The 20,006-nt window shown below is 60.7% G+C and overlaps 1 protein-coding gene across 1 annotated transcript in view; it reads left to right on the top strand.

Moving 5' to 3' along the window:
- ZC3H3 (zinc finger CCCH-type containing 3) overlaps positions 1 to 20,006 on the top strand; it is a 63,628-nt gene that overhangs the window by 41,397 nt on the left and 2,225 nt on the right. The window contains exons 5-10 of the mRNA XM_019973392.2: positions 5,700 to 5,884; positions 10,010 to 10,052; positions 10,127 to 10,288; positions 10,389 to 10,458; positions 12,185 to 12,316; positions 19,430 to 19,614. Of these exons, the coding sequence (XP_019828951.2) occupies positions 5,700 to 5,884; positions 10,010 to 10,052; positions 10,127 to 10,288; positions 10,389 to 10,458; positions 12,185 to 12,316; positions 19,430 to 19,614 (777 nt within the window). The remainder of the gene's footprint in view (positions 1 to 5,699; positions 5,885 to 10,009; positions 10,053 to 10,126; positions 10,289 to 10,388; positions 10,459 to 12,184; positions 12,317 to 19,429; positions 19,615 to 20,006) is intronic.

A 20,006-nucleotide genomic window follows, 5' to 3' on the forward strand; every position in this document is an offset into this window, starting at 1 on the left:
CAGCTAAAATGGATTTTTAAAAGTGTCATTTTATGGAGAATTTTACTTTCTATCTTGTTGTTTATTAGGCTCTTAAAGGGAAAGCTTGTAATGCATCCATTGATCGCAGCACCGATTGAATAGATGAGAGCTCATAAAACAGCCCCGCTTCTTAGGCAGCCGCCGCGCTCACGCTGGGGGCAGTTAGTGCCCCCCACCTCCAGTGTCGCTGGCCAGGGCACCCCCGAGTCACTTCTGCTCGGGGCTGGGGAGAGACGGGGCTGCGGTCCCTGGGGAAGGAGCAGGGCCCTCAGGTGTGTCCCGCACCCCCACACCCAGTTCCCCCCCCAGCGCTCAGTCTGCGCCCTGGCCCACCAGCCCTCTTGGGCCGTCCTTGCTGTGACCCACCAGGGTCCTCAGGCCTCAGCTCCCACCCAGGCCGCAGCCCCCAGCCACTGTGACCAGGTGCGTCCTGGGAAGCCCAGCCATCACCTCGGCCCTGCCGCAAGGTGGCCAGAGCTCGGCAGGCAGGTGGGCACACTCGGGAGGAGGGTCTTAGAAGGCCAGATGGCCCCAGTCGCCCTGAGACCCGCACCGTCCATCCGTCTGTCCACTGAGTTCCTGGCCCTCCTGCCCCACCACCCCACCTGGGCCCTTGTCCCCAGCATGTTCCGTCAGCACCTGTGGGACTGGCTGCCTGTGTGCCGGCCGGCCCAGCCTGTGGGGCGCCGGGCGTCAGCGTTTCCGCGGAAAGCCCGCTTAAGCAGTTTGCAGCCGTCACGGTGGCGGCGCCAAACCTGACCTACTTGGGATTCGCTGCGCGGCCGCGCGGCGCCCTTCTGCTGACGGCGCACTCCTCGCTTGCTCAAGCTGTGTGGAACCCGCTCCACGTCCTGAAAACTGCTTCCCCGCTTGTTTTCTCTGCTCCCTGCAGGCTGCCCACCTCCTGGCCCGCCACGCTGAACCAAAGGCCTCTCCTGGTGTGGGTGCCCACACGTCCCAGCTCCCGCCCACTGAGGCCGCCCCACGTTTCTCTTACTGGCCCCCTGGCAGACCCCAGGGTGGGAGACTCTGGTGGTCCCCAAGCCTCCCTCCTGGTGTGCGCTCACCCTGCACGAGTCCCTGGAGCCCCACTCGCCAGCACAGCCCTGTCCCAGGTGCTTGCTCCCAGGTGTGACTGGGCCCTGTATAGGGTCAGGGGAGGCTTCCCAAGGCCCCGACATCCGAGCTTGGGCTCAGGGCAGGACTCAGGTGACGGCAGAGGCCCAGCACGTGCACAGGCCCTGCGCAGGGGTGATCAGCAGGTGGTGGGGCAGTGGTGGGTCCTACAGCAGAGCAGGGAGTGCTGCCAGCGGGGCCGGGGTGACGGGAGAGGAGCTGACGGGACGGTGCGGCGGGGACCCCGCCAGGGAGCGGCAGTGAAGGCAGGGCCCCAGACTGCCTTTGGGGTGAGAGAGGAGGCCGGCTCAGGGAGGCAGGGTCCTCGGTGACTGGGGTCTCCAGGAGGAGGCAGGGGACGCAGACTGTGGGTACTGGGAAGAACGTGCCAGCAAGACCCCTCTGTGCTGAGAGGCCTTCCTGTGCGAAAGCAGCCCTTAGTTCCACCAGCAGCTCCCTGTCCAGGTGTGGGCCCCTTGGCCTGGCCCTGGCCCTGTCCCCAGGGGCTCCCCACCCTCTCTGGGTGCACAGGACCCACCCTTGCCAGGCTGCCTTAGGACTGGGTGCTGAGAGGCCATGGCATCCTCAGCACTGGGTTTGCTGGAGCCGGGCTCCTTCAGCTCCCGTGTGCTCCTGCGGTCCTGGCCGGGCAGTGGCAGCCAAGGCAGTATATGTGTCAAGGCCGGAGGTAGGCACAGCTCCAGGACAGAGCTTGTCCTGCCCTGGGCATCCTGGAGGCTGGGGCCGCTTCCAGAGTCTCCAGGGCCAGGCCGGCTTTCTGCCCCTCACCTCCCTGCACGCTCAGAGGGAGCCACTCTGCGCCTTCAGGCGACACAGCCCCACAGGCTGCCTGTCGCCAGCCCGGGGCCTGGGGTGCACTCACTGTGCATCAGGTCCTGTCAGTGGGCGGGCGAGCTACGTGTGCACGCGTTTTTGGGAGCCCGTCTGCCTGCGGTTCTTTGGGTGCACACCTGTGCCCCAGGCTGCCAGGCCACTAGCAAGGATGCCTGGGTGGGCATCTCAGCCGTGCAGCTCGAGGAGGAGACTGCGACAGGCGCCCTGCACGCATTACTGGGCCTGCACCAACCTGCCTGGGCAGTGGCCAGGGAGCGTGCAGGGAGCCCAGGGGGACTCTGGCAGAGTGGGCTCGGCGCTGCTGGGGGGGGGTTGCCCTGCAGGGTGGGCTCGGCACTGCTTGGTGGGGGGCCTGCAGACCCAGCAGAGGACATACCACAGTCATCCCGGCTCTTGGGAGAGCCTTCCTGTCCTGCCCAGACTGATGTCCTGGCTCTCAGGGTCCTGCTTCCCTGGGACTGTCCTCTTGCTTCCTGGGCACAGCAGCTGAGGGGGCCTTGGAGGGCAGAGCCCCTGGGAGCTCCTGGACAGCCTCGGGCCTGGAACATTTCAGCTGCTCCCTGGGCAGTGGACACGTGGATCGCTTTTCTTTTTAAACCTACTTTTGTGGTGTGTGTGTCTTTCTCCCCATTACCAGCTCTCTTCATTTAAAATGTTATCTCCCCCCACCCTGTCCTTTGTGGCCCCCCGGGGGGGCGCCCAGGAGAAGCCCAGCCCTCACCCCAGTGTAGTCAAGGTTATGGTGATAAATCCTGGGGCATTGTCACTTCTATTCGGAGTAAATTGGCTGGCCGCTTTCGGGCTGAAGGAAAGATAATTTGCTGTAGTATTTCAAATGGATTAGAAATGGATTTGAAGGGAAAGTTCATGCCTCCCATTACAAAGGCGAGAAAGAGGACTATCTTAAGGCACGGTTCCCTCCCTGGCCTTCATTATCCACGCTTAATACCTTTCCTATTTTCCAGCGTTAATGAAATTTCCTGGCGGCATGGGCCTGCCGGACGGATGGGAGAAGGCTTTAGGTCTGAGGCTCCTGTTGTAGAAAAGGAATTACAGGCCCTTGCCGCGAGGGCAGGAGCGCTCCCCGGGTCCTTGGCCCTGCTATTATCTCATTAATTTTATCCCCTCTTCTCAATACAGCTCGTTTCCAAAGGCTGTCCTCTCCATTAGGGTAACAATTTACTGGAGTGCCGTGACACCCACAGCAGTGAAAGGCTACGAGGCGTTTGGGGTGAGCACCCCCAGCCCAGTGTTCCAGCCCCCGCCTGCCCCGGTGTCTGCTGGCCGCAGGCCCAGAGTCAGCGGGCCCAGTGGGTGAGGGCAGGCAGAGAGGGCCGCGCGGCTGCCAGCTGGGCCGAGGTTCATGGGTGCAGGGCCCTCCCCGAGTTCTTGGGGGCGCCCACCTCCCCCCGGTGGCCCCAGGGTGCCATCTGGGGACGCGGCTCCTTCCAGCCTGGCTCCCAGGCTCCAGCCCTGCCGCAGCCCTGCACCCGGGCATGTGGGTCCTCGGGCCCAGGTGTGCACATGGGCTGTGAACACGGAGAGGAAGCCTGCTGCGCCCCGGCCCTGCCCCGAGGCCCGCGGCAGAGCCCAGGAGCAGGTCTTCTCTCTGGAAAAAGGGGCCAGGTTGGTTGGTCACGCTCATCCATAAGAATAGTCATTCCCAGGCCCTCCAGCCTCCACCCGCTGGGCCTGCCAGGGCTGGGCCGCCGTGTGCTGCTGGGATCCATAGCTTCGCCTGCGTGGCTGCCTCTGGGGGTGGTATCCTGTCCAGCCTTAGCCCGGAGTGTGTGGCCAAGTAGGGGGCACTTCCTCACCCCCTGGAGGGCTGGTCTCAGGTCTCCGTGGCTCTGCTTCCTCCCCCCACTGTCTCAGGGGCATCGTGCAGCCTGTGTCTCTCATTTCATGGGGGCCAGCACTGTGGACGGAGGGAAGGTGGGGGAGGGGTGCCCCAGCGAGGCAAGGACGGCTGAGGGCCGTGTTCCGGCGAGTGCGTCCTGGCGTCTGGGAGCACAGCCTGTTGCAGGGGCGCTGGGGGTGGTGCCCTGATGGTGACCCCCCATGCTGCCCCCGGCCCAGGGCACGTTAATGGAAGGGCAGCTGCCTTGTGGGCAGGAGGCCCCTGAGGGCTCCGGGCAGTGCAGGGCTGGGGCTGCGGGCACCTCTCAGCCTTGAGCTGGGGGCTGTGGTGACCGCTGGCTGGGCTCCACTCACCGTGAGGGTCGGGACTCAGGCCAGGCTGAGCCTTTGAGCAGTGTCCAGGATGCCTACAGGGGCTCCAGAGCTCCCAAGGCTGACGGGCTTCTTCAGTGAGGGTGGGACCCCCAGCCCCACCCCTCCTCAGCCCCTCCCCGCCTTGGAGGAGCCCAGGAGACACGTCAGGCGCCCACTGGGCATGCAGATGCCCCGAGCCCAAGGTGGGAGACCTGGGTCCCGGGGTCTGGGGAGGGCCTGGGGTCTGGCTATCTCCCCAGCGCTCGGCTGGGCCAGGGAGTGGGCAGCGGAGTCCCTCTGGCACAGCCAGGGTGGGCAGGGCTGCCAAGGACCCTTGTTGGGGTCACTCCCTCCAAGACTGGTGTTTGTGAACCTGAATTCTAATTAAGGGACACTGGGTCAAGCGCTTTCGGGAGGCCTGCTCGGCGCTTCCCGCCTGAGGCTGCAGCTTCAGGTCCCGGCGCGCCTGGCTGCTCAGCGCAGCCCGCAGCCCGCAGGTGGGGAGCCAGGCCAGTGGTGGGCCACCTGTGGGGCCTGCTCTGCACTCCAGACCCAGGTCGGGGCCTCCCCACCGTGTGGTCCCTGGTTTGCCAAAGGAGAGTGTTCTGCCACCCCAGTGGAGCTGGGGTTTGTAGGCTCCTGGGGAAGGGGCTTCAGGGCATGGGAGCCTCAGCAGGAGGTGCTGGGGAGCCCAGGACTCCTGGACGGCCCGGAGCTGCGGCTGGTGGCCTTGCCTGCCGGCAGCTGCCCTCCTCACACCCCACCCCGCTGCGGCAGAGGTGACGCTGTCAGACGGGCACTCCCCTGCCCAGCTCTGCCAGCAGCCCAGATGTGCCCTGAGCTAAGAGAGAACTGCGCTCAATTTGCATAAGTAGGTGTCTGCTAAGACACGCGGAAGGTCAAGGCCAAGTTGCTCTGGGGTCCTGAGCCCCTCCCATGGCAGCTCAAGGAGCAGCCACCAGGGCAGCTGCAGGCCCACCTCTGTGGGACCTGAGTTGGGGGGTGTGGCCCCTGTCTGCTGTGGCCAGGGGGTCTGTAGGGGACTTCTGACCCGTCTGCCCTTGGATTGGCCTGGGCCTGCACTCAGGTGACCCCACAGGCAGCCCAGGCCTTTACCAGCCCTTGACTTTGAGGGACTCCAGTTTTGCCCCCAGATAGCTTCCCTGGGTTGGGGGTCCGTGAGGCTGTTCCTTCCTGGTTGCGATGCCAGGCGCTCCATGCGGAGGAGCGGAGGGCAGGCAGAGACCCTTGCTGACCGCACAGCACGGCCGTCCCAGAGCCAGGGCGCACCAGGGGTGGTGTCCAGGAGGCATCCCGGATACCGGTGACCCTCAGGGCCGCCTTAGTGCTGGCACTGAGGGCTTTCCCCCAACAAAGGCACCCCAGCTCAGAGGTGGGGTTAACGGTGCCACCTCCTGGGCCTGCGGATGGTGGGGGACAGAGATCTTCTGACCACCCCAGGGCTGAGCTGACGGTCCTTCCTGTCTCTGCAGGTCCCTGGCGCTGAACACCCTGCGTCCGGCCACGGGTGGGAGAGCCCAGACCGGCTCCCCTCGATGGCGGAGCAAAGGCTACCGCTGCATCGGGGGCGTCCTCTACAAGGTGTCAGCCAACAAGCTCTCCAAGACCTGCAGCCGGCTCGGCGGGGATGGAGGCGGCAGGCCCCTGCTGCGCACAGGTGAGGCCCCTGCTCTTGCGAGGGCGCCCTGGCGTCCTGGAACTGCCCCCGCCAAGGCAGCAGCGGCAGGAAGGCCCCCAGGGCACCCTGGCTGCACCCGCCTCGCGCTTGGCTAAGCCTCCTCCGATTTTCCATATTTTGCTCCTGGACAAAGGAGATGAGCCAGGTATGGTAAACACGACCCAGCGAGTGAACACCTGGGGCCACCGTGCCTGATGGCATTGGCGACGCCTCCCAACTGTGTCCCGAGGCGCCGCCACCCCCACAGGCACCCCCGCGGCCCAGGGAGACAGGCCGCGGAGAAGGAAATGCTTCAGATTCGCTTATTGTACAAATTAACTAGAAAAGTATTTTGGTTTCAGTCCAATTTTACTCCTTTCCTTTTCTGTCAAAAAAAAGGTGGGGTTTGCAGGGGCTGTGGGGATTGCACAGGCCCAGCTACCCCCAGTCCTTAGCCTGACCACCCCAGAAGGGCAGAAGGGAGAAGAGCCCAGCTCAGGAAGTAGGTGGGGCGCAGGGCCAGCTGGCGCAAGAGACAGTGGAGGACTCCCCAGAACTTCCTCTCTGCCAGGACAGGCGCAGGGGGCTGGGGCCCAGGGCTCTGCTCCCCCACGCACCCTGCCCCCGCCCTCTGCCCGGTGGAGCCACAGGTGCAGGCCCGCCTCTGACGCCCTTGCTGGCGCATGTGATCTGTGGGCCCCACATACAGCTCTGGATGTCTCAGAGCTCCCCTCTGTCCTCCCCAAACCTGGGGTCCGCACAGGGCTCAGCCAGGCGGTGTGCCCGGGGCCCTTCCACACGACCCCACGAGGGCCGTGGAGCGACCAGGCCTCTCTGTGGGCCTTGCTCTCTGCCCCCTCGGTCTGGGCGCTGGGGGCTGTCCTGACTCTTGACAGAATCCCAGGCTGCACGTGAGGCTGATCCTGAATGGACTGGTGGGCTGTGGGGGCCCCGTGACCTGGGCTGCTCTGTGCCCCAGGGCGCCCGCCGGCGAGAGGAAGACGCGGGTTTGCCCCCTCATAGTCCAGCGGTCCTGTCAGGGCCATTCGCCGGGTGCAGGGCCTGAGTCTGAGGCTGCTGCTACCTTGGGGTGTGGTCAGGGCAGGCGGGGGCCTGCCTTCAGGGGGTGGGGGTACATCCCCCCTCCCCTGGGGGCCCCTCCGCCTAGGCTGGCAGCAGCTGGAGGAGTAGCCACACTTCTTTCTGGGGGTCTCCACGCTGAGTGCTGAGCTCCGCACAACCTGCCTCCCCTGCAGAGCTGCGGGGGGATCCTGGCCTTCCCACCCTTCTTCCCTGGCCCCCCAGCCACTGGGCCTATGGTGAGAACAGAGGCCGCCTCCCTCCCCACCTGCCCCTGCGGGCCTCCGCTGACCATGCCCTGCTGACCAGTTGGCTGGGGCAGCCCCCCACCTCCACGCGGGGGCAGGGAGGTGGGGTTTGGTGCACAGACCACAGGGCAGCCTGTCCCGGGGACACAAGGCCGGCCAGACAGCACCAGCCGCCTGGACCCCCGCCCGGTGGCCAGCTCCTGGCTGTAAGGAGAGTAGATTGCTCCCAGCTGTGGGAATGCCCATAGGCTAGCAGCTCACTTAGATGAGTAATAATTAAAGAAATAAATTTTCTCCTCTGGTGTCAACAGAACTGTGACTTCAGCAAGAAAGTGCAGCCCTCCTTGCGGGGCGCGGGGGCTCCACCCTACCTCCTGGCTGCAGGCCTCTCAGCACAGCCTCAGCCCGTCGGGGTGCCCACCATCCCAGGCTTTGTGGGGAAGAGCCGTGCCCTGCCCGTCTCTCAGCTCCAGGGGCAGGGCCTTCTAGTAGGCACACCTCACTTCCCCAGGACCGAAACCAAGCACTTCCTCCTGGTCTCAGTCTGCCTGCCTGCAGGACCCAGCCCTGGGCCCCCTCCCTATAGGCTTCGGCCCGGATGGGTCAGCCTAAGTGCCTTCAATGCCCTGCAGTAGAGCAGACCCCGAGTCTCCCTGCCCCAGCCCCCTTACTCAGCCTGTGCTGCAGGACTGGCTCCCAGGCTTGTTCTGAGCCCCAGGCCCCAGGCGTAGGCTGTGGGGAGCAGTTTCTCTGCCGCCAGCCTGCCGCTGCGGGCCCTGGGCAAGCAGGGGGGTCTCTGCACCTCACCTGTAACCTGTGACCTGTCGCCTCCTCCCTGGGTGCTGCAGGGTCACGCAGAGCTGCATATGAGAGAGGGTCCCCCTGGGTGGTCAGTCTACCCTTGTGCATCCAAGGCCCTGCCCCACGGCCTCTGCCGCTCCTGGACGCCTCTTCCCCAGGGTGGCACGTTCCAGGGCAGCGTGGCCAGGCGGGGGCTGTGGGAGCTGGCAGTGCTTGCCCCTCTGTGCCCTCAGACCCCAGGGTCCTCAACTGGGGGGTGAGCCCCTGCCTGGGCGGGAGGGGGTGGGGCGGCCTTGCTGCGCTATTTTGGGAAGACCCCTAGGAAGTGCAAGTTCTCCAGAAGGCTCAGCCCTCCTGCTTCGAAGTTGCCAGGGTTTTCAGCTGAACTTTTTAGCGCCTCTCAAGCCAGCTATTTTATGTGCATTTTTTAACACTGCAAAGCATTTGAAAAGGTGCCTCCTCCTGTTCCTGTAAAAATTCCTACCAAGGCCTACACTGGCATTTTTTAAGAGCCACAGTGGAAAGAGAACTAAACCTAAGCACCCCCCAGAGGCCAGACCTGGGGCTGTTCTGACGGCAGACTGACGACAACATCCCTGGGGGGTAGATGCTGCCCCAGGGTCACTGGCAGCCTGGCTGAGGCCGGGAAGCCGCGCTCACTGACCGCTATCAGATTGCACTGTCACCCTCAGGCTAGCAGGCGGGGGCCACCACGTGCCGTCTGGACTGACCTCCCCTGCCACTGGACGATGGGTGTCCCCTGCCTGGAAACCAGTACAGCCTGGAGCCGCCCCAAGACCCCTCGCCCCCAGCCTCCCAGCTCTGGGCCCCCCTCTCCTTTCCGTGTCGTGCCCCCCCATTCAACCCTGTAACTCGGTCCCCCGGGCCTGGACCCCCGCAGGAGCAGCCTCCCTCCCAGGAGTTCCCCTGGAGGAGACTGGGGCTCGGAGGAGCGCCCCAGCGCGGCAATGCAGGCGCTGCCCAGAGGGAGAGGCCGGCACATGCCTGGGGTGGCGCTGGGCGCCCTGCAGCAAGCCAGGGGCAGGGCCCTCCAGGTGGCGAGGGGGCCACCTGCCCCACGGCCGCCTCCAGGCCAGGCATCTTGGGGACGTCCCTTTTTAAACCAGGAATGCTTTGTCATCGCCTCAGGTCCCTAGAATTTCTGAGTGATGTCAGTTGTGCCTCCTGCCGCGACTCCATTTCAGCAGCTGCCTGTGGGAAACTTGATCTGGTCTGGGGAGGGTCACGTGTGTGTTGAGGAACTGTGGCTGTCCCGAGCGGCTCTCACCCTGCCTGCCCGCCTCGGTCCTGGGGACTGCCCGGGTATGTAAATGGCAGGCGGGAGCTGCGTGTCAGGCTGGACGCCCCCTCTGCAGGCGAGCCTGGCCATGTGTCCACCTGCCTTCCTGTCACCACAGACTCCCCTTCGGGCCACAGTCAGTGACCTCAGAGAGGCCCTGCTTGGTCTGCACACTTGGGGTTTTGAGGAGTGTCTTACAGGATACCAACACAGTTTTAGGAGCTGGGTGCCTGCCAGGGCTTTGGAGCCGCGTGAGGCAGGCCAGCCCGCAGCCTGCTCCTCAGGCCATCTGGGAGTCTGGTTTCCAGGCAGGGGACACCCATCTTCTGGTGGGTTTCAGCATTTGTGGAGGGTTTCAGCATTTGCGGCCATATACTTCTCAGCTTCTGTTTCACAGTGCTTTAAACAAGCCGTTCTTAGCTGCTGCAAAACCGAGTGGCATTCCCAGACCCTACTCAGGTCCCACGTCCCTGGGCTCTGCTCCAAGCAGAGGGAGGTAGCAGGGAGGCCCCGCCACCCCGTTCCTGTGACCACCCGCTCTGAGGCAGGACCACTGGCCAGACACCAGGGTGGCCTCTGCCGGATCCCCTTGGCTTCCGCCGTGCCCTGGCCCGGGTGGCCTGGCTGGTGAGCAGGGGGAGGGCAGAGCTCCGGGCGGGCGGTGGGCCTGGCGTGACCCAGCCCCTCCTCCCACAGGCCGCTTGGACCCTGCCAGCAGCTGCAGCCGCTCCCTGGCCAGGTATGTGCCTCGGGGTTGGGGGGCTCCCCGGCCTCCCTGCCTGCAGGGGCTCACGGCTCTCTCCCTGCCCCCAGCCGGGCCGTGCAGCGCAGCCTGGCCATCGTGCGGCAGGCGCGGCAGCGGCGGCGGCGGCGGAAGGAGGAGTACTGCATGTACTACAACCGCTTCGGCCGGTGCAACCGCGGCGAGCGCTGCCCCTACGTCCACGACCCCGAGAAGGTGGCTGTGTGCACCAGGTGCGTCCCCCACCCCCAGGCGGGTGCGGGGCGGCGGGGGGTGGCGGGGGGCCACGGCTGCCCTGGGCTCCCGCCCCTCAGACCCGCCCTGTGTGCGCAGGTTTGTCCGGGGCACCTGCAAGAAGACGGACGGGACCTGCCCCTTCTCCCACCACGTCTCCAAGGAGAAGGTGAGCTTCCCCCGTGCCTGCGGGCCGGAGCAGCCCCAAGGCTGCCCCCCTCCACCCTGCTCGGCCCGCCTGGGCCCCTCTGCCATCCCCTACACGCCCAGCACCCCTCCCAAGTGCGCCAGGGGGGGCCGGCCGTGGGAGAGGGAGGCGCACAGCTGGGCTTCCCCCAGCGCGGGCGGCTGGGCAGCTGAGGTCAGGGGTCCCTGCTGGCTGCGGGTGTCCTGCCGGCCCCAAGGGGGGGTCGCTGCGGGCCCGGGGAGGCGCTGCTGCTGCTACAGCTTTTCCCCTTGAGGAACTTGGGAAGAATCAGCATTTTCTCCCTAATAGAGCTTCGAAACTCTGTTGTGAGCAATTTGGAAATTCACGTCGAGTTTCGGGTTCATTAGCTCCGGCTTTGGAGCCGGCGCAGGCTCTGAGCTGTCTGAGGCGGACGCCCCGCACCAGCGCCCTGAATTAATGTTATTGTTATTTGTGTGGACGTGGTGGGTGCAAACAAGGTTAATTGAAATGAGAATGCAGTTTCCTCTTGATAGCGGCGCTGACAGCTAGGAGGAGTTCCGTTTGGTGCAAGAGTTGGCTTTATTATCCCTTTTTATTAGCGCTAATTTGGGCCCTGTATCAAAACGCACATTAAGGGAATTGTCTGCAGCCGCAGCTCCACCAGCCCCAGGCCGGCCGCTCCCCTCTGCGCTGCAGTTAAAAGACAATTAAAAATAAACTCTCCTCGCTAAATCACCCTTTGTTTCTCTGCTTCCTCCCTCCTTCCCTCCTCGGCTAGTCATACCCCCCACTCTCCAACCCCCCCACACACACCCCCACCTCCTGCCAGAAAAGTGAAGCCCCCCGTGTGTCCTCTGGAGGCAGGAGAGCGCTCGGTGGGTGCAGTGGGCACCACATGGACAGGGCAGGCAGGGCTGACAGCGCAGGGAGAGCCTGGGATAGGCAGGCGGCGTGAGACCTGCAGGGCCACAGCTGTGTGAGCTCCTGGCAGGGTTCCCCCCTAGGAGGCTGGTCTGCAGGGGGCAGGGCTCACCCCAAGGGCCCCAAGTGCAGAGGTTGGTGTGGGCAAGAGACACAACCTCCCCTCTCCACCTCCACTGGCCCTCAGGCCTCGCTTCCCTGCTGCCCACCTGTGTCCCCCACCAGGTCTCCCTGGGCCGGCCTGCCCTCTGCCAGGCCCCTACGGTGCCCACCCACAGTCAGTGCCAGCAGAGCCCCTGCAAGGGCTGCTCCGAGTCAGGTCTCCAGCTCACAGACGCTGCCGGTGCCCACGTGCCGGGCAGCTGGAAAGCCTGCTGGGTGTCAGGTCCTGTAGGCCGTCACCCTGCTGGGGCACCCGCACGCTGCCCCCCTTCTCCCCTGCCCTGCTTTTCTAGGTGCCGGCGCCTCCAGGCCGCGCCCCCCCGCCTCCCCCCGCCCCGAAAGTCCCGCAGCCCAGACCAGGCAGGCTCGGGGCAGGTGGCGGACTTGGGGACAGCACATCTGGGCCTGAGCTGTCCTGCTGGCTGAGTCCCCATCTCTGTCCTCACGTGATCGCAGGCCTGAGCGGCGTCGCCCCCGGGGAGGCTGGGGGTCTCACTTTGGGGTGGGCCAGTCTCTCTGTGGCTCACGCCTGGTGATGGAGCCCTGGGTGGGCCCCTCGGGTCCTGGTGCCCCTGCCTGTGAGGTGGGGCAAGGAGGGAGGCTGGGGGCGCTGCCCTGGGCCTCACTGCCTCCCGCCCTGCAGATGCCTGTCTGCTCCTACTTCCTGAAGGGCATCTGCAGCAACAGCAGCTGCCCCTACAGCCATGTGTATGTGTCCCGCAAGGCGGAGGTCTGCACCGACTTCCTGAAAGGCTACTGCCCTCTGGGTGCCAAGGTAAGGGGCATGGGGTGGAGGGGCACTGGGGGTGAGGAGCTGGCCCGGGGGCCAGGCCCACCCTGCTTTGCCGGCCTGTCCTCCCCACCTGCCCATCGACAGCTGACAGCTGACACCCCTGTGGGCCGGGGTGGGCCCCCTGGGCAGCGGGTCCTGGTGCCCTAGAGGGAGCCTCCTCACCAGCCCAGGGGCCTCAGCAAAGCCCGCTGCCTCGTCCGCAGATGCTCGTGAGTGACCACCCTGCCTCAGGGCTTGTGGGCTGCCCTGGGGGAGCAGGGCTGGCCCTGAGCCCGGGGAGCGCGTGTCTCTGCAGGCCAGCTCCCTATTCCGGGCTGGGCTTCACCCTGTGGGGAGCACGATGGGAGCACAGCTGCTCCCCTGCTGGCCTGTGCACAGCACTCTGGGGCCCCCCGAGGAGGCCCCTCCTGCAGAGGTGGGGCCCGGCTGGTGACTCCAGAGCAGCCCAGGTGGGGTGAGGTGGGGGCGCAGGACCCCCATGGAGGCTGTGGGTGATTATTGTAAAAGATTCCAATGTAAATGAAAATATCAAGGCAATATTTAAGTTCTGCTTCTATTAGTGGAAGTGCTTACTGCGTGTGTTTCAGCGTGTGGGCGCTGCGTGGCTGCCACATGATGGATAGCGGCTTGTAATTATAGATGGGAAAAGCGCTGAGCAGGCCGGATCCGGCAGGGGCGGAGGCAGCAGCCTGGGCCGGCAAGGGTTAATTTTATTCTCTAAATAATATAAAAAGTGCTGAGTCGTCACCTTGCTCCTGAAGTGGAAGTCCTCAGATGGGCCCCAGAGAGTTTATAATATTCCACTGAATCAAGTGGAATTGTTAACCTTGCTTCATAAAGCGCTGGCTTGTTAAAGACACATGTCCCCTTTTCTTGTGAATGATTTAAGCTGGAGTAGATCCGTGTCCTTCACCTTTTCAGGGCCACGTGCTGCTCCTGGGTCTGGGGCTCACTGGTCAGCCTCTCTCATCTCCTCAGTTTGTCCCTCCGGACTCTCAGGATACTCGGGGACACGGCCAGCCTCCGTGAGCCGCCGGATGTCACAGCGACCGCCTCATGCTTGCTCCGCCACTCCTGGTGCTGGTGGTGGGCTCCCCTGATGGCTTGCTGTTGAATCCACACGCGTGTCGGGGAGACACCGAGGGCGGGTGTTCCAGCACTGCCCTCCGCCCCGGCCAGCCTGCTCGGGTGTCTATGGCGCTGTCGCCCGGCACGCCCACCAGACTCGCGCTGCTCACACATCCCCAGGGTGCTTTCTGGCCGGAGGTCCAGCCCTGCCTGGGCCTGGAGCACCGCGCCTCCAGCCCCTCCTGGCGCAGAGCAGACCCGAGCGTGGGTATCATCTGCAGCCACCTCTGTAGCGACAGCGACTCCCCTGCCCTTATGGTGCCTGGCCCGCTCTCCACGACTTCCTTCTCCCTCTGTCCTCCACCGTGTCAGCGGCCCACCCCCGCCGCCTCCTGACGCACAGAAGCGCCTTGTCCTCTGGACGTCTTTCTTGGAAGTCACAGACAGTGTCTCTGTATCCGTTCAGTTCAGTCGCTGAATCGTGTCTGACTTTTTGCGACCCCGTGGAATGCAGCATGCCAGGCTTCCCTGTCCATCACCAGCTCCCGGAGCTTACTCAAACTCACGTCCATCGAGTCGGTGATGCCTTCCAACCATCTCATCCTCTGTCGTCATCCCCTTCTCCCCCTGCCTTTAGTTTTTCCCAGCATCAGAGTCTTTTCTAATCTTCACAGCTTTACTGAGATAGAACTCATATCCCATACAAATCACCCATTTAAGTGCACAATACTGTGGGTTTTGGTGCATTACATTTTTAATTTTAGCAGAATTTGCCGTTTTTAAGTGTATAGTTCAGTGGTATTAATTACATTGACAATATTATACAACCACCACTATCTGTTTCCAAAACTTTTTCATCCCCCAACAGAATCTCTAAACAGTTGGCAATGACTCCCTGTCCCCTCCTCACCACCTCCTGACAGCCACAAATCAACATTTTGTCTCCATGAATGTGCCTATTCTAGGTATTTAACATAGGTGGAATCTTATAGCTATTTGCCCAAATCTTTTTTGTATCAGTTGAGATAATCATGTGGGTTTTTTCCCCTTCATTCTATTAAGCTAGTCAATCAGACATACTGACCACATCGATCAATCACAAATATACTGATTGATTTTTGGATGTTGAACCATCTTTGCATTCTGAGAATAAATCCCACTGGATCATAGTCTATAATCTTTTTAATATGCCACTAGTCCAGTTTTGTAGTATTTTGTTGAGGATTTTGACATCTGTATCCATAATAATATTGATCTGTAATTTCCTTTTCTTGTAGTATCTCTGTATGCTTTTGGAACCAAGGTAAGGCTAGCCTGGTAGATTGTTTTGGCTGTTGTGTGTTAGGAAGTATTCTCTCATCTTCTGTGTTTTTGGAGGAATTTGAAAAGAATAGGTGTTAATTCTTTACATGTTTAGTAGGATTCACCTGTTGAAACCATCTAGTCTCGGGCTTTTCTTGATTGGGAGGTTTTATGATTACTGATTCAATCTCTGTACTATACAGCTGACCCTTGAATACCAACCCCCCAACACAGTAAGAAATCTGCGTGTAACTTTACAGTCAGCCCACCACATGCCCTGTTCGCATGCCAGCAGCTCCTGGTGTGCAGTCAGTGCCGACTGCAGCCTGGGCTCTTGGCTGTTACACTAGTCCGGGTCTTACCTGGGCTCCTGGCTGTTACACTCGTCCGGGTCTTACCTGGGCTCCTGGCTGTTACACTCGTCCGGGTCTTACCTGGGCTCCTGGCTGTTACACTAGTCCGGGTCTTACCTGGGCTCCTGGCTGTTACACTCGTCCGGGTCTTACCTGGGCTCCTGGCTGTTACACTCGTCCGGGTCTTACCTGGGCTCTTGGCTGTTACACTAGTCCGGGTCTTACCTGGGCTCCTGGCTGTTACACTAGTCCGGGTCTTACCTGGGCTCTTGGCTGTTACACTCGTCCGGGTCTTACCTGGGCTCCTGGCTGTTACACTAGTCCGGGTCTCATTTAACAGTCCCAGGTTGTTGTTGTTCAGTAGCTCAGGCGTGTCTGACTCTTCGCGACCCCATGGACTACAGCATGCCAGGCTTCCCTGTCCATCACTATCTCCTGGAGCTTGTTCAAACTGATGTGCGTTGAGTCAGTGATGCCATCCAGCCAACTCATCCTCTGTCACCTCCTTCTCCTCCTGCCTTCAGTCTTTCCCAGCATCAGGGCCTTTTCCATTGAGTTGGCTCTTGGCATCAGGTGGCCTAAGTACTGGGGCTTCAGTTTCAACATGAGTCCTTCCAGTGAATATTCAGGCTTGATTTTCTTTATTATTGATTGGTTTGATCGCCCTGCAGCCCAAGGGACTCTCAAGAGTCTTTTCCAGCACCACAGTTCAAAAGCATCAGTTCTTCAGTACTCAGCCTCGTGGTCCAACTCTCACATCCATACATGACTCCTGGAAAAACCACAGCTTTGACTACAGGGACCTTTGTCGGTTATTTGAGCTTTGGGATAAGTCATAACAAGGAAGCAGATTTCTTCACTTTTTTCTTCCTTGTGGTTATTTTAGCTGTTCTTTCCCCTTTATCCTTCCAGAAATGTATTTTAAATGCCAGGTAAGGTTTTTAGAGTTGGAATTTGGATTCGGGTTGACTTGAATCTGTGCCTTAGGTTTGGTGAGAACTGGTCTCACCGGTCTCTACAGTGAATCTCCTATGTATGATCAATGCGCTGTCTCTAGTGACACAGACTCGCCTTTGATGTCATTTGATAAAATTCTTGCTGGTCTTATCTCTGTTAAGTTTATTTCTCTCACATTTATTATTATTATAAAAAGCTTGTTTTTAAATGTTATTTTCTTACTGTTCATTGGTAACGGACATACGATTTTTAATACTGATTTTGTTTCCAGCAGTCTTGCTAAATTATATTAGTAATTGTAATAATTCATCCATGGGACTTAGTCTTTTGGGTTTTTCTACATAAACAATCATATCTTTTGCAAATAATGACTGTATTTTCTTCCTTTGAGTTTCTTTTTCTGCCCTGCCTATAAGCCCAGTAAGATAGTAACTCATAGCTGTGGGCTTCCAGCTGCACCCCTTGGTGAATGATGATGATGGTTTCGTGAAGGTTCTGTATTAAGCTAAGGAAGCTCCCTTCTATTGCTAATCTGCTAAACTTTTGTTGATTCTGACTTCCATGATGCTCTTCTTTCTTGCCTCTCAAGGTGATCACATGGTTCCTTTCTCTTAGGTTGCTAATGTGCTGATTTCTATTCCCTGGTTTTCTAACGTTAAACTAACCTTGCATTCCTGAGATAAACTCAGCTTGGTCCTAACATGGTCTTTTTACACATTTCAGGACTCATTTTTTACACATTTCAGTTTATTTATGATTTGTGTAGAATGTGAGTCATTGTTCATGCAATTGGCCTAAAGGTTGTTTGATCATCTCGCTGCGGTCAGGTTCCAGGTTTAAGACCCCTCTGGCTGCGTAGACTGAGCTGAGTGTTCTCTGCTGTCCTCTTCTGTGGGCTGGTTCATGGGAGGTTGGGTAGTGCATTCTTGAATAGCTGGTAGAACCACCGTGAAACCCTGGGCTGGCGCTTGCCTTGTTTAACTACTGATTCAAATTCCTTTATGGTCTATATTCATTCAGATTTAATGTCAGATTTTGGCAGTTTTTCTAGAATTTGTAGATTTTGTCTGTGTTTTCAAATTTATTGGCATAAAATTTGTTCATTGTGTCCCCTTCTGCAGCACCAGCAGTTAACGGCACTTCTGTCATTCCTAATATTGTTTATATGTTCCTTTTCTCTCTATGTCCTTCTCTCTGCTTTCTTTGTTTTTCTGTTTTCCTCTGACTTTGAGGTGTTTCGTCTTTGCTAATGTAAGACTCCGAGGCTGAGGGCTTTGCTCCAAGCGCTCCTTTAGCTCCAGTCCATCAACTTTGATGAGTTGTTTTAGTGTTGTCATTTGGTTTTAAATATCACCTAGTTTCTGTTGCTTCTTGACTGACTGACGCATTATTTAGCACTAACTTTCTTTATTTCCAGGCTTCCCTAGTAGCTCAGATGGTAAAGCATCTGCCTGTAATGCAAGAGACCCGGGTTCAATCCTTGTGTCTGGAAGATACACTGGAGAAGGAAATGGCAATCCACTCCAGTTTTCTTGCCGGGGAATTCCATGAACAGAGGAGCCTGGCAGTCTATAATCCCAGGAATTTTCCTTACTTCCAGCTCTGCGGGGCACATGGGGCAGGGGCAGGGGTGTGGGGTTTGCTTTTTCCTCGGCAGCCTTGCACTAAGGATGGCGGGGGCTGAGGTCTGAGACCAGCCCTGCACCCAGTAGACGTTCCTCCATCATTTCACCTGCTCAGGAGTTCTTGGATGATTTCAGAAGGTTCTTTACATTTGAGCCTAGATTTGGGTTGCTCTGGGAGGACGGTCAGTTCAGACCAGCCATCTCTAGTCCCACAGTCAACTGGATGTGAGCTGCATGTGGGATTTCACAGTTTCTAGTGCCGCTGTAAGAAAGTGAGACAGAAACAGCTGGAACGAGTGTACGTGACCCAGTGGCTCACAGATGTCAGCGTGCAGTCCCAGAGGAAACCGAGGTGCTGCCTTTTACCGGGTCCCTCTGTGCCAGGTCCCGCCTCCCGTGTGTTGCTCCTGTTGAGCCGCCTGGGCTCAGAGCAGCGGCGGGGCTCATGGCCACCATGGGACGGCACAGAGACAGCACCCGCCGGCCACCTCTCTGCACCCAGCCCAGGGTGGGCTCTCCACACAGAGGGCCTGCCCATCCCTCTGCCTGCCCAGGAGAGCCCGCTGCAGCATATACCACCGAGGGGACCACTGGGATTCAGGGCAGAGGGCCCTTGACTCGGGGGCTGGGGGAGCAGGCGTTGGGGAGCAGGGCTGGGTCTCCCCAGCACAGGGAGGGGTAGCCGTCCAGGTGCAGGGGTGCTACCTGCCTGTCTTCACACCAGCCCCGGGCACCAGTGTGAAGGGCCTCTAGTTCCTGGGTGGCAAGTGAGGGCCAGGTGTGGGAACAAGAATGGGGTCAGTGCCCAGATCCTGCTCACAGAATGGGCACAGGCTCCGTGGGGTCCTCGGCCAGCCTTGTCCCGCGTGCTGGGAGCCAGGCCGACATCTGGGGCTCTGAGGACACGTGCCCAGTGGGGGTGACGGGTCCAGAAGGAAGTGGTCTCAAGGCTGTTGCCATGACACTTCCAGTGGCTGTGCCAGGGGGCACCCTCGAGCTGCTCAGGCACCAGGGCTGGTTTTAAACTTGACTCTGGGTGTTCTTGCCTGGAGATCCCATGGACAGAGGAGCCTGGCGGGCTACAGTCCATGGGCTCGCACAGAGTCAGACACAATGGAGCTGACTGAGTGCACACGGGGTGGTTTTGGGGCTCTGCTTGCAGGGGTTTCCATCTGGGTCTCTTTCTAGCATGTCACCTGTCACCTGGTCAGCATGAGGGTGGCTTCCTCCTCCTGGGTGGGGCCCACTGAGCCAGCTCTTGGGGGTGGGAGAATAGGCCCCTTCCTCTAGGAGGACCAGGCAAGAAGCAGGCACACGGTAGGGCTACAGTTCCTGCCTTGGGGCAGGGGGGCCATGGAGAGGCGGGCCTTGGGTCCAGGCTCTGTGCTCCCTGTGGGCCTGGTGGGCAGAGCTGAGGCCATCTGTTGCCCCGGCCTGCCTGACAGTGCACCCTCCGTGGGGTGCCCCCCACCCTGGTCCTCTGCCAGGACAGGTGGGCTGCAGTCAGGAGGAGGAGGTAGCTCCCTGGGAATCCGCACCCCAGCCTCAGTCCAGGCCCAGGGCCAGGCTGGGTGGTGCTGGTACAACCAGGGAAGTGCCCTTGACCCTCAGACTGACCCTTCCTATCTTTGAGATGGGTAGGGGTGAGCGCCCTGGGGCCTCTCTGGCCTGAGGACCTCAGACCCCCAACAGGAACCCTTCCGCGTGAGCCCCACTGGGCGAAGCAGGCGGGCCCCCTGCGTGGTGCTGCGGTCTCCACCGGCTCACCCAGCTGTGCCCTCCTCCCGCAGTGCAAGAAGAAGCACACGCTGCTGTGCCCCGACTTCTCCCGCCGGGGCGTGTGCCCCCGCGGTGCCCAGTGCCAGCTGCTCCACCGCAACCCGAAGCGCCTGGGCCGGCGAGCAGCCACCCCCACAGCCCCGGAGCCTGGCAACACGCCCCCCAGGAGCAGGGCTTCTACCAGCCACGGGCCCAGGTGACGGGGACTGTGGGTGCGGCATGTGTAAGCTTGGGGTGGGGGCAGGAGGGAGCCCTGCATCCCCGCCCAGCTCTGGGGGCTTCACACCCCCCAAAAAACCTCTGTCCAAAGTTGGTGAAGTGACCTCCAGAGGTGCCCCACCCCCGGTCCTCAGGCTGGACGAGCGGAGAGCATCCCTGACCCACCCCAATCTCCAGGGGCAGGGGAGGTCCTAAGCGACACTCGTGGCTGGGCCCCACGGTGTGCTCCCCTGCCTGCGCGTGTGGGAACCCGTGTGGACGGGGAAGGCTCCAGGAGGTGAGGACAGCATCAGCGTGCAGCTGCTGGAGGCCCTTAAGTGTCACCAGTCTGTCCTCGGCCCACAGGCCCGCCTTGAACCTGCGTGGCAG

This window comes from Bos indicus, chromosome 14 (assembly GCF_029378745.1).
Source record: "Bos indicus isolate NIAB-ARS_2022 breed Sahiwal x Tharparkar chromosome 14, NIAB-ARS_B.indTharparkar_mat_pri_1.0, whole genome shotgun sequence".
In the NCBI taxonomy this organism is placed as follows: Eukaryota; Metazoa; Chordata; class Mammalia; order Artiodactyla; family Bovidae; genus Bos; species Bos indicus.